The sequence below is a fragment of the Psammomys obesus genome, unplaced genomic scaffold, assembly GCF_907164565.1.
Source record: "Psammomys obesus unplaced genomic scaffold, mPsaObe1.curated_primary_1811, whole genome shotgun sequence".
Lineage (NCBI taxonomy): Eukaryota > Metazoa > Chordata > Mammalia > Rodentia > Muridae > Psammomys > Psammomys obesus.
The window spans coordinates 2636889-2650332 of record NW_026592509.1 but is presented as its reverse complement, the minus strand read 5'-3'; the positions used below and the strand labels follow the sequence as shown (position 1 = coordinate 2650332).

Genomic DNA, 13444 nt, shown 5'->3' with positions numbered 1-13444 from the left:
CCTGCTCTTCCACTCAGTGACCATGAGCTAATTAAGGCCTGGCACCCGGCCTCAACACTCAAGGTTATTGTACATTGGTAGCTTGCTGGTTTGGGTTCGTATTAGCCACGTGCCCGGCAGGTGCTGGTCTTGCTGAGCCTTGTCCTTCTTCAGGCCCCCACCCAGTGAACATCGCCTGCACCCTCGATTGGGTAAAGACTAAGTTAGACTGATAATGAGAGCAGGACTCGCCCGATGTTTGCCTGCTCTGCCACGTTTACAGAGTGATCTCCACTGACCTGAGAGGTGAGTGCTGGATCAGGGGTCACGTGGACATTGACTTCCCAAGACTTCCCAGATGCACGGTCATGCCACGCCGTCCAGACTGCAGTACTCAGGCGATGCCGCAGCCGGCCTCTGCCCAGCAGCTCTGCTGAGAACCTTTAGTCACCCACCCAGCTGCTAGCTCCTGTGGAAATCAGATCTTCTAGCAAGAGATACCAAGAGTTGCAACCAGTGAAGACGTATCTGCTGCTATGAAATTACCCCAGGAGCCCCAGAGACTGGGAGCACAAGAGTGGGACGGATCGTGTGAGGTGAGTGGGTGTGTCCCCAGGCTCAGACCTTCAGAACTAGAGACGGACACTGGAAGCAGCAGGTCCGGGGCTCCCAGGTTCTGAAATGGTTTAGTGGATCACGGGAGACACATGCCCCCTGCTCTCATCTTTTCATGTTGACTGTGCTGCCTTTTAGTTTTTTCATTTAGATCTGTCCCTGTGCCCAGTGGTTTCTGTAGAGTCTATTTTTCTACACCTCAAATGAAGAAGGCAGCCTCAGGCTGAGGGAATTTTCCCATTGAGTACAGCTTGGTAAACCAATGTGTTTATTGTGGTTAGTGACTTGGACAGCTGTTTCACTGAAAAGCCCTGTCTCAGCACGGGGGAAGAGTCATGAATGCTAAAAGACCCAGAGTTTCCTGTGTAGCTGGCAGGGAGCTGCATTACTGAAGATTCTCTCCTCTCCATCCTCTCTCCACAACTGAATACTTCGGTCCGTAGAAATAAAAGCCACCCAACAAGTTCTTTCACATGCATGTTCAGACCGCTGAGTCCTCGGTCCTTTGACTTGGGCTGTGTAGACCAGGCTGGTCCAAACTTGCAGCAAATCTGCTGCCTTTGCCTCCCAACGACTGTACCACCACAGCCACAAGCCTCTTGGTGGCTTTTGAAAGCTTACCATAAGTATTCTCATTATTTATTTCTTATTTTAGATGTCTGGGTATTTTGCCTGCATGTATATCTGTGCACCACGTGTGAGCCTGGTGCCTATGGAGTCTGGAAGAGGGTGCCAGTCTGGAGCCAGAGTGACAGATGGTTGTGAGCCACCAAGTGAGTCAAGCCCAGGTCCTCAGAAGAACAAGTTCTCTTAACCGCTGAGCCATCTCTCCAGCCCTCAAAGCTTAGTTTCTTGAACTAATACTTTGGAAATGCTAAATAAACTACAGCATTAAATCAGTTCCATCTGTTTCTTTGGAATATGGCTACCAGAAATTAGGAGATGACTTAGAGCAGTAGTTCTCAACCCGGGGGTCACGACCCCCTTGAGGGTCGCATCAGATATCCTGCATATCAGATATTTACATTACGATTCACAACGATCGTAAAATTACACTTAAGAAGCGGCAATGAAGTAATTTTATGGTCGGGCAGGGGTCACCACGACCTGAACTGGATTAAAGGGTCATAGCATCAGGAAAGTTGAGAACCGTTGACTTAAAAGCTCACATTCCATTTTAGTTGGAGAGCTTTGGTCCAGAGGCTTGATCAGGTTAGCGAGGTCATTTCCCAGGGCAGCTGACTGTGCGCTAGTGCGCCCTGCCAGGCTGCAGCGTGTCTGCTCATCTCGCTGCTGTGAGACTACGCTTGTTCAGCGGGTCAGGTCTTACCAATGCGACCCTCCTTTATAAAGACCCAGCAGGCTTTCACCAATAGTTTAGAGCTATTTTTTTTTTTATGAGAAATGGCGCTACTGTAGCTGTCTTCCAAATTGTCCTTCTGTCATGTAGATCTTTTCACCATTAACTCTTCCAGTTTAGAACAAATTGTGTCTGACATCCTTGATACGGAAAACAACTTGAATATATAATTTTTTTTTTTTTAAAGTAAGCTCTCTTCATCCCTAGAATGGAATGTGAAATGGGTGTTGTAAGAAGTCTAACGACGTATCCTGGTGAAGAGTCACTTCCAGCCCAGCCCTGCATGCCATGTCCTAGTCCTATCCTAGTCCTATCCATGTACCCATCATTCATGCTACAGAGATTGGTGTCATTTGAGGATGTGACTGTGGACTTCAGCCAGGAGGAGTGGTGGTGCCCGGATTCTGCCCAGAGACGCCTGTACCAGGAGGTGATGCTGGTACAGGAGGTGATGTACCAGGAGGAGATCGACAGCCACCTCTTGTCAGTGGGGAGCACAGCTGGCCTGGGGATGCAGGGTGGGCCTCATTGAGGGTTTCTTTCCTTCCCTTTGCCAAAAAATGGTAGAATATCACAAGTATTTAATGGTTTTAGCTGTGGTGATCTTTCAGTTTAATTTTTTGGGGGTCCCTAAAGATTACATTTTGTCGAGCGGGAAATGTTGACTGTTATGAACCCATGAAGCTACCTGTAAAGAAATAAAATTTAGAGGCTGGAGAGATGGTTCAGAGCTTAAGAACACTTACTGTTCTTCCAGAGGTTCTGAGTTCAATTCCCAGCAACCACATGGTGGTTCATAACCTTCTATAGTGAGATCTGGTGCCTTCTTCTGGTGTGCAGGCAGAATGCTGTATAAATAATAAATAAATATTTAAAAAAGAAATAAAATTTAAAACTCTAACATCCAAGGGGGGCTGGAGAGATGGCTCAGAGGTTAAGAGCACTGGCTGCTCTTCCAGAGCTCCTGAGTTCAATTCCCAGCAAACACATGGTGGCTCACAACCATCTGGTGCCCTCTTCTGGCATGAAGGTGTACATGCAAGCAGAACATTGCATAGATGCTAACAAACAAACAAACAAACAAATAAATAAATAAATAAATAATTATTTTAAAAAAATCTAACATCCTTCCAGTTCACAGGGTGTGTCATTCCCAGTGTAGAGGTCATCTTCGGGGTCAAGAGAGGAAAGGAGGCACAGATGGGGAAGGCTGAGTTCACATACCAGGGGTATCAAAGTGAGTGGCTGTTACCCACATACGCATGGATGGTGTCCTGGGGCCAGTTTCAGCCTACTTTCTTGTCCAGTGGAGCATAAAGGTTGTTTTCTGTTTCAGATATCTACAATCATTATAAATACAGAGGTGGGTCATTCAGAGATGGACATTAAGAACTGGCCAGCTTCCTCCTGGAGATCAGGGTGCCTGAGTTGATTAATTCAACCTCATCTCCTTATGGTTGATGAACAGCCTCACGCACAAACACCGGAAGGCTTGCATTTAGACATCTTGTCGGTCACCTTGGACAGTAGGCACATGGGATGTGTAAATAGACTTTGTTTTCCTAATTTTATTTTTCTAATAGAGCACCCCATTTTATGTCAGCTGACTTAGTTTCCCATTAGTGCTTTGCTTTCTGTATTATCAGTTTTGTGGTCATGTAGTTTTGCTTTATTTTATTTCATGTTTTTCTTACATTCACTGATGCTCTTTTCTCTACTGGATCTTCCTGCAGCTGTGTAGTCCTGTGGGTGTTGCTTCCAATGACCCAGTCACCCTGAGCATCATACTTGTGTTGTGATGATGCCTGCGTTCATTTCTGCAGTCCTGGTGCTGGCACCATCGGCTACCACATTTAGCTGCTTTCCACAAGACAGCCTCCTTTCTAAGTGTGTGTGTGTGTGTGTGTGTGTGTCTGTCTGTAGATGTAAGAATGCCAAAGGCTCGTGTGTGTGGAATTCCGAGGACAACTTGCAGAAGCTGGTTCTCCCTTCCACCATTTGAGTCCTGGGGATCGAGCTCAGGCTTGGAAGCGAGCACCCTTACCTATGAAGCCATCTCATCATCCTTCTCCCTCACTTTCTGAGACAGAATCTCACTGAACTTTGACTTTTGTCACATTGATGTTAAGCCTGAGGACACTATTTTTGGCTGGACAATTGATAGACAGACAGACAGACAGACAAACAGATGATAGGCAGAACTGAATTTCCAAAGATAGGCAGAAGATAATATTTTCACCTATTTAGAAGGAGATTTTCAATATCTGATTATGGAAACCCAAGGGAAGGAATTCTAATGTGACTAATGGTAGCCTGAGGTGAAAAGAGCGTCTCCTTGGCGCCCTTGTTCTGCTTAATGAAGGGCTGCCTGAGGTACAAGCGGACAGGAGGGTCCGCAGAGTAATTGCTTTTGAAGTTTAGACACAGTGATCCTACCCCAGACGCCCGTGACACTGGAAGTTATTTTTTTGGCACACATGAAGCAGTGTGGGACTGAAACGAAGAAGCAGAGAAAGCAAACTGGGTTTTGGGTAAAGGATATGAAGAAACTGTTGAGCTCATGGCCACATGAGTAAGACATATCTGAGAGTCATAAAAGCTCTCCAGCATGGTTCTGATAGGTTACATTAGACATTTTAGTCGTAAACTATAATCTTTGTACATTTACATGATATCTACAACATGAAAAATTAGGAGTATTCTAAGCATGTGCCTGGAGATACATAATGTAAGATTGAGAGCATAAGCAAAGCTAATGTATGTGTAAAGTTCCTGTTTAAAAGTGAAAATATCTGGGCATGGTGGCTTTCTTCTGTAATCACAGGAGGAGGCAGGAGGATCAGAAGTTCAAGTTTACCCTATACTGCATGAGACCTTATCTAAAAATAGAAACAAATAAAATAATGAAAACTTCAGGGTCTGGGTCCTAGCTCAGGGGTGGAGAGGCTGTCGCATGGGGCTCAATCCCCAATACCACAGGACAAAAATTAAAGAAGAAAAAAATGCAACAAAATCATAAACACATGAAATGGGCAAAGGACATTAATATGCTCTTCTCCACCGCTGATGAAGTCCTCCGCTGAGTCTCTCCTTCACACTTGATTCTGTTCTAAGAGTACCCCATGAAAGACTGCTCTTCTTCCTACCCTGCTTTTCCTACTACATCTAAGAATCTGAGTACTCTTTATAAGGTTGACCTCGTTGCATTCTCCAAACCTGATCTTCCTTGCTGAGGAGCAAGGCGATTTTGGCCACTCCCCGAAGCAGTCTGTTCTTCAGTTTGTTAATCTCTAAAACTGAGAGTGGGAAGAGTTGCCACAGTTGGTCTGTCCATGGCACAGTTGTAAAGATGAGTGTCTGACATACCGTATGGGTTGGGGGCTCTTCTACTCATTGTTACCACCATCGGCGTTGTTAGTATCTGATTCAGATGTCTCTGTCTTCGCTCTCAATCAGCTTTGTGTGATTCCTTCTTCCATCCTGGTATTGTGCCTATTCCTTCATTTCTTTCTCTTTCTAGAAGGGGAGTCTGGGCTTGATGGCCCATCACAGGAAGTTTCTGAGGAAGTTTCAGTCCAAAATGATACAGCAACTGATCGTGGTTGATGGTGTTCTGTTCTACAAGAGCTGTGGCAAAGGGAGACAGGAACACCAGACACCGCCCTTGAGTCCTGATACCTTTCTCAGTAAGAAGATACTGAACGAAACGACCTTGGAACCTGCCACAGAGGGCCTCGGAAAGCCTCTGCAGTATAGACTGTCAAAGCAGATGCTGAGCCTGATGGCCAACTGATGGGCAGAGTGAATGGAATTTTATGTAAGAAGTGGGAAATAGTAAGAGCTGGAGAGGACGGGAACTCCACAAGCAGAGCAACAGAACAAGATAATTTGAACACAGGGAACTTCCCAGAGACTCATACTCCAACCAAGGACTATTCGTGGAGATAACCTGGAACCCCTGCCCATGTAGGGGCATGTAGATGTAGTTCATGGCAGCTTAGTGTCCAAGTGGGTGACATAGTAATGGGAAGAGGGACTGCCTCTGACATAATCTGATTGGCCTGCTCGTTGATCACCTCCCCCTGAGGGGGGAGCAGCCTTACCAGGCCACAGTAGAGGACAATGCAGCCACTTTTGATGAGAACTGATAGACTAAGATCAGAAAGGAGAGGAGAACCTCCCCTATCAGTGGACTTGGGGAGTGGCATGCATGCAGAAAGGGGAGGGAGGGGCTTATGGGGGATACAAAATGAATAAAGTGTAATTAATAAAAAAAAGAAAATACTGAACACAGACAGCCTCTGTAAATGTAAAGAGTCTGAGAAAACCGCTGCTTTGATGTACAATTGTATTTCTACACAAGAAGAACTTCCAAAGTGTTAAAACCTTTGCAAAAGGTTTAACTCTAACCTAGAATCAAATGGTCAGAATCAAAGCAGCGTCACAAAGCAGCTTAACAACACTGTTGCATCAGATCCACTCTTCACCCAAGGCTCTTGAAATGCTGAATCTAAGATTGCCTCTACGGAGAAACCACACAAAGGCAATCAGTTAGGAAAAGTTAATCAGGAACCATCACTTCCACAGCATGGAAGTCAGTCTCGGGAGAAACCACTAGTGTACTGATCGTGAAAGGCCCTCAGTGTCAGGTCAGCTTCTCACAAGCACCAGATGGCACACACCACAGAGGCCTTTTGTCTGTCATCGACGTGGGGTAGCTTTCCGCAAGGGATCTGAGATGACCTCCCATCCGAGAAGAAGCCTCACAAAGGTCTCGCCTACGAGAGAGGTTTCACTCGCATCTCCCTCCCGCAGGTGCACCGTGGAGCTCACAGAGGAGACTAATCTGATGAGTGTCGTGACCGTGGGAAGTCCTTTGGTAACAACCCATCTGAAGGCACGCAATCGAATTCATGCTGCTGAGAGACCGTATGTGTGTTCTGACTGTGGGAAGGCCTTCAGCCAGAGGTCAGTCCTCAGCACACACCAGAGGACCCACACAGGAGAGAAACCCTACGTGTGCACGGAGTGTGGGAAGGCCTTTAGTGCCAAGTCAGGTTTCTATACACATAACATGACTCACACTAGGGATCCATCTCCCATATGTCAAACATGGGGCAACTCCTTTCTCCAGACATCAGGCTGACATCCCATGATCAAACTCCTGTCGGGGAGAAGCCTTAACAACCGTCAGGACTGTGGAAGATCGTTGAGTAAAACACCACACCTGAAGGTGCACCATCGCCTTCGTACAGGGAGACCGTACATGTGTTCTGAATGTGGGAAGACCTTCTGCTGGAAATTATCCCTCACGCTACGCCAGAAACTTCATACTGGAGGAAAACACCATTTATGTAGTGCGTGTGGGAAAGCCTTTAGTCAGAAGTCAGAGTGCATCAGGGAATTCACACACTGGTGAGAAGCCTTACAAAGGCAGGGACTGTGGGAAAGCCGTTATGTGGGTCCTGAATGTGGGGAGGCTTGCCATAGCAGGCCATCTTTGCAGAAACATCACTTAACACACGAGGGAGAGAACGCTTGTTACACACGAAGAAGGCCCTTCCTCTAGAAGTCAGCACTGCCATCTCCCCAGCAAACACATTGCAGAGGAGCCTTCGGAATGTTATTACAAGGAGGAGGGGGTTGCTACCATTGCAGCAACTGTGGTTTGTCATTTTGCGATGCATCCAACTAGAGGTGTGTCATCAAAGTCGTTACTTGCAGATACCGCACTTTCTTTTTTCCTATTTATTTATTTTTAATGTAGGAGTTGCTCTGTCTGTCTGTACACCTATATGCCAGAAGGGGGCAGTAGATCCCTTTATAGGTGGTTGCTGGGAATTGAACCCAGGACCTCTGGAAGAGCAGCCGGTTCTCTTAACCACTGAGCCATCTCTCCAGCCCCAGATAGTGCGTTTTCAGTTTGGGAAGATCTTCCGCCAGAGATTTCATACATTAGAGATGCCTTAAAATACAGTGGCTCTAGAAACTCTCCAGTTATGCATCACTGAAGTCACATAAAAGAAACCCTTTGTGTGCACTGATTGTGGAAGGGCCTTCAACCGGAAGTCAGCTTCAGCACATGCCAGGGAGTTTGTAAGGAAGACAAGCCTTTTCATCGCCCTGAGGGCTCTGTAAGTGGTGCTCTGTTTTCTCTTAGGGAGGCCTTGTGTACTGAGTGTAGTAAGACTCGACAAGAGAGCAGATTGCAATAGACACCACGACGCCCATACTAGGGGCAGCCTTTGGGCCAGTTCCCCAAACCCAAGATGATTTCAGGCGTGCAGCTGGCTTGCCCTCAAGCTTTCTAAAGTGTTGGATAAGACATCAGGACATTTGGGCTGGTCATCTTCACTGAGGTCCACAAAGTTGATCTGGCTGAGGCTGGAGTAGATATTGTCATTTGGAATTCCTAAACAGGAGACCAGAACCAACAAGGACAGCATGCCTTGTGTTAAGAGGTGGAGAGAGACAGAGGCAGAGACAGAAACAGAGAGAGAGTCTGGATGGATGATAGTTTTGCTAAAAGAATGCCCCCAGATTGTATCCTCAGAAATGCCCACGGGAGCCCCTGTGATCTTCCATCCTTAGCCCACAGGTCCTTCCTGTCACAGCAAGCACTGCTGGGCCCAGTCTAGTCCTTCATGTGCACTCTTTTTTGTTTACTTTTGCAGACGCCACAGAATGGAGGCTTGTGTAATGCCACTCAGTGCCATGCTACCTTTGTAAAGGAAGTAGCTGGCCTGAGAAATGTTTAGCCTTTTCTCCTCTAGCCTAGCCCCCTCCAAGCCTGTCAGGAATCCTAGACATGAGCTCTCCTGCTCCAGGGACAACTCGGCATTGCTAAGCCTCTGCCGTGGTCTGTAGAGTGAGCTTTCTGTTTGGCTCAGGCTTGACTAGTGCTAGAACAGCAAAGTATTGACAAGGCCGTGGCAAGCTCAGCAGTTGGTTCTAAGACTAGGCCACATTCTCAGAGCCCAAGTATCCAGCATGGAAGTCCCCCATCACTGTGTGTGTTCTGTATGTTCTTCCCCCAGCACTGAGTACTAGGAATCCTTGGTGGTTTCCACACCGGTGGCCTCCTGCATAACCCATCCTTGATGTACCTGTCTGTGCAACCTTCCATCACACTAGTTTCATGAGAGCAGGGCTCAGCTCATCTGTTGTGCCCTTAGTTCTAGGCTCCGGCACTGGGTACATGACCCTCACCTTCTCCGTGTATGCTCATACAAGGAAGAAAAGACGGGACCCGAGAAGCAGGACTTTGACATCTGCCTCCTCTCCCAGTGACAGCCACCGGAACCATTTCTGCTCTATGTGAGCCATGCCTCTCAGCTAGTTTCAAGCCCTGTCCTGATATTTTCCCAGCCAGCCAGCCAGACCTCAGTCAGTCACCACAGGTCTCCAGCCCAGACCCGGCAACGAAAAGGACACATTCAGCTGGATTGTTTTTTCCGTGGCTATACAAGCTCTGTGGAATGTTTCTTGAAAGGTGAGCTTGGTTGCAATCTTGGAGTCGTGAGGACTGCTGACATCCAGAAGATAACAGGCATCCCCTGCTCCTAGACCCAGGGCACAAAGCATATTAGGTTGCTGGCACAGACAGACTCCAGGGTTTCTGGAATGTGGGATATGGACATGAGGGCTAGTGATACAGAGACATGCAGAGTCAAGAATGGATCCAAGGTATGGCAAGCCTTTGCTGTTCCAGGACAGGGTCCTACACCCATCTCACAGGGCAGATCCTTGGTCTCCTGGGGCCTGTGACTTACAGTGATTTCATTTGAAGCTTCCTTTTTCTGCCTAAAAGACCATTACCTCCTGTGAAACTCAGCCATCCCCAGAGCAAATGTAAAACTTGCGCTGGATCAGTGTGATTTGGCCACTGAAGCCTTATCTATATCAACCCTTGTTGCCAGAGACAGACACAAAGTAGAGGCGCAGGAGGATGATCAGTGGGGCTCAAGGGTACTAACTCGTTGCTGTTTCTGATATTTTAACTGGGGGGGGGACCATGGGTTCTATTCTAGGAACCATGTGGGTGGATAAAGCTGAGCTTGACTCAAACCGTAGAATTCCTGTCTCCAAGTCCACTCACCTGCCTCCAGGCAGGGCCATCAGCATCATGGTGGGAAGACTGTGAGTCTGGAGCTCCTGTGAAGGATCACCAAAAGGAGGGCACACTGTGGGGCTGGAGATGCTGTGAGGGAGTCAGGGTCCTTGTCCACAGAGGGCCAACCTCAGAGCCAGAGGCCAAAAGATGTTAGAGTCCCTGTTGGAGAAAGAATAGAGACTGGACCCCACTTCCATCTCACACTCCTCTGGATAATGGGATCTGAATCAGACATTTCCCCTGATTCACAAGCTATTGACAGTTTTTGAAGATATTCAGCCTGCCTTAAGGGCCCCTTCAGACATCTGAGAAGTTTACCCAGGCTTGGGAGGTGGGTGACACCATGTTCTGGGAATGTTATTGGCCAGGATGAAGGATGGTTGGTTCCCCTGATGATGGACCAGAAAGTGGGCCTGCCAGGCTCCCCAAGCTATGCTTCTCTGTCGGTCACAGTTTTCTCCCCTGTGGCCATCTGACTACATGGGGGGACATTTTATTTCCTAAACCCTGTAGGGGCTGTGGTGGAGCTGCTTCCACTTATTGGATAGAGGTCAGGGATACTACATAACATTCTACAACATACAGGGCATCATCCGAGTCAAGAGTCATTGAGCCTCAACTTGAAACAATCATCGGGGGCTTGGGAGGTGCTGCATAGACCCTAAAGGCTGTCACATCTGCAAGGATGAATGCTCAGTGTACATATTCAGAAACATAAAACATGAGCAGTGATCTTGGGTGAAATGTTGAAGGCAGGCGTTCATTCACTCAGCATTTGCTCTAAGCTGGGGCTGAAGGCAAATGCAGCGAACTCCATTCGTGTCCTCGAGGTTCTGTCTGTGCTAGGTGAATGAGACAAATGAGAGAAGGGAGAGACCAGAGGGGCTGAGTTAACTGTCTCCATATTAGAGCATTCCATCCTGAGTGGAGCTCCTTAACGTTTAGGATGTTTTAAAGGGAGGCTCATCAAGACTCATAAGTCTCCGGAAATACCTGAAACTGACCAGATACACAATAGGCCTTCCTCCTTGAGCTTATATAAGCAGGAGGGACTGCTGAGGAGACAGACTAGCCAAGCTGCGTGGAAGAGACACTCTCCAACCTGCCAAGGTACCTGCTCGTCATACAGTAAGTGCTGGAGTCCCAGCTTTTGTGACCCAGTGCCCATGCTGGAGTGGGCTTCCAGTCACATAGCTGCCTTTGAGCCATTTCTCCTATAACTAACCCCCTGCCTCTGCCCCTAATCCACCTGCCTCTGCCTCCCAAGTGCTGGAATTAAAGGCGTGTGCCACTATGCCAGGCACTTTTAGGATCTGAATATTTGTACCCCAAACATGCTGGATTACTTACTTCCATGGTGATGGTGCTAAGAGGTGAGAGCCTCGAGAAGGTAGAGGCCTGGTGAACTGGAGTAGTGCCCTTACCAAAGATTCCAGTGAGAAGGTGTTATCTGTGAGCCAGGAGCAGGAGTCTGCTGGCCCATGGTTCTGCACACCACAGTGAAGCAGTGTAAACATCTGCCCTTGAGTTTAGCATGACAGGTGAGGAGCTGGCCCAGCCGACCTGGACACCGGAGTGTAACGGTTAATTCTATGTGCCAGTGGGACGGGGCTCGGATGCCCAGGCAGCTGAGAAACGCGTCTGGTCGTGACCATGAAAGTGTTTCCAGATGTCAGTGTTTGAATGATAGACCAAGTGAAGATCACCCTCACCAATGTGAGTGGAGCTTCATCTGGACAGTTAAGACCGACCCCACGAAGAACAAAATGAGGGAGGAAGAGCACATTTTCCAGGCTGGGACCCACAGGACAGAAGCACACAAGGGGAAAGCAGAGACTGTTGTCCTGGGGAACCTCATTCCCAGCAAGCACAGAATGTACACATTTCTCCAGCATCTGGAGAGCCATTTATTTGTATGAATCACAAAAAGAGACCTCTTATCTATGTTTTCAGAGCTAGAAGCTAGAGCATAAAGCACAGAAAGATTGAAAACGTAATTTCCAATGAATAAGAGCACACGAGTTTGCAGACAAGACACTCTGTCTCACCAGACAGAGAGTCTATCAGAACTTCCTGAGAGCATCAACACCATTGGACAGATGGGAACAGATGCCCTCTCTGGAGGTCCACTTGTATGTGGATATGGCACCATTAGATTTCATCATATCTCAAAGACCTATGGAAGCCCTTGGACATTTGCTGTTCTCTTGGGAGGGACCTTAACCCTCCCACAGCTCATGTCTGCCCACAGCCTGTCTGTGATACCCACATCAGGCTATGTCCAGGAAGCACCATGGTTTTGGCTTTAAATCTTCATTCAAAATAAATAGATAAATAAATGCATTTACTTCTCAAAATCTTGGAAATCTCCAGGATAGGCCTGGATTTAAACGTGGCTGGGAACAGGTGAGATGGCTTAGCAAATAAAGGGCCTTGCCATCAAGTTTGACAACCTGAGTTCAAGCTCAAGGACCACACGATGAAGGAGAGAGCCAACTCCCGTAAGTTGTCCTCTGACCTCCACATGCAGTGCGGGACTTGTGCGCACACACACGCCATAAATTAACAAGTTCCTTGATGACAGGAGGCTCCTTCTGTTTGTTTGTTTGTTTGTTTGTTTATTTATTTATTTATTTATTTATTTATTTATTTATTTATTTATATTTTATTGCTGTTGCTCTGGTTTTATTCTGCCTGGTTTAGTTCTCAAAAGGACAGAGGAAGCACCTGTGATGCTCACACTGCAAATGCCCTCACCGAAGCACAGGGAGATCAGGTCATTCTCCTGTGGAGGGAGCTGTGTTGCCTCGAAGCCTGGAGCTCCGTACTCCCTGCCCTAGAGAACTTGTGATTAGGCTGCCTGCCTGGTCAGTGACTCTTAGGGCGAGGCCTGCCCCCTTTCACCCAGGATTGGGATTTTAGATATGTGCCACCACGTCGAGCTCTTTACATCAGTTGGAGGAATCTCAAGTCCTCATTCTGGAGCAGCAAACATCTTTATGGGTCGAACCTCTCTTCCACCATAATGTTATTATTAGTGCTATTACTGTTGTTGACCTTATTTTGAAAGATTTATTACTGTGCGTGCTTGTGTGCGCATGTATCTGTGCAAGGGCGTGTACGTGTGCCTGTGAGTGCTGTGCTGGGGGCGGTCAGGAGAGCCTAAGATCTCCCGGAGGAGACGCTACAGGCAGTTGTGAGCCAGCATGTGGGTTGTGGAACCACACTCAGGCGTTCCACAAGGCGGCAACCTCTCCCAATTGCTGAGCGATCATGCCAGCATTGTTATTTCACTCATCTAGAAGGGTATTGGGGACTCCTGACTTCATTTCTCTCTCTCTCTCTCTCTCTCTCTCTCTCTCTCTCTCTCTCTCTCT

At 47.5% G+C, this 13444-nt stretch overlaps 1 protein-coding gene across 1 annotated transcript in view; it reads left to right on the top strand.

The window, feature by feature from the left end:
* Positions 1-2270: 2270 nt before the first annotated feature.
* Ceacam18 (CEA cell adhesion molecule 18) overlaps positions 2271-13444 on the top strand; it is an 18768-nt gene continuing 7594 nt past the window's right edge. Inside the window, 2 exon segments of the mRNA XM_055613467.1 lie at positions 2271-2441; positions 5475-5640. Coding sequence (XP_055469442.1) covers positions 2271-2441; positions 5475-5640 — 337 coding nt within the window.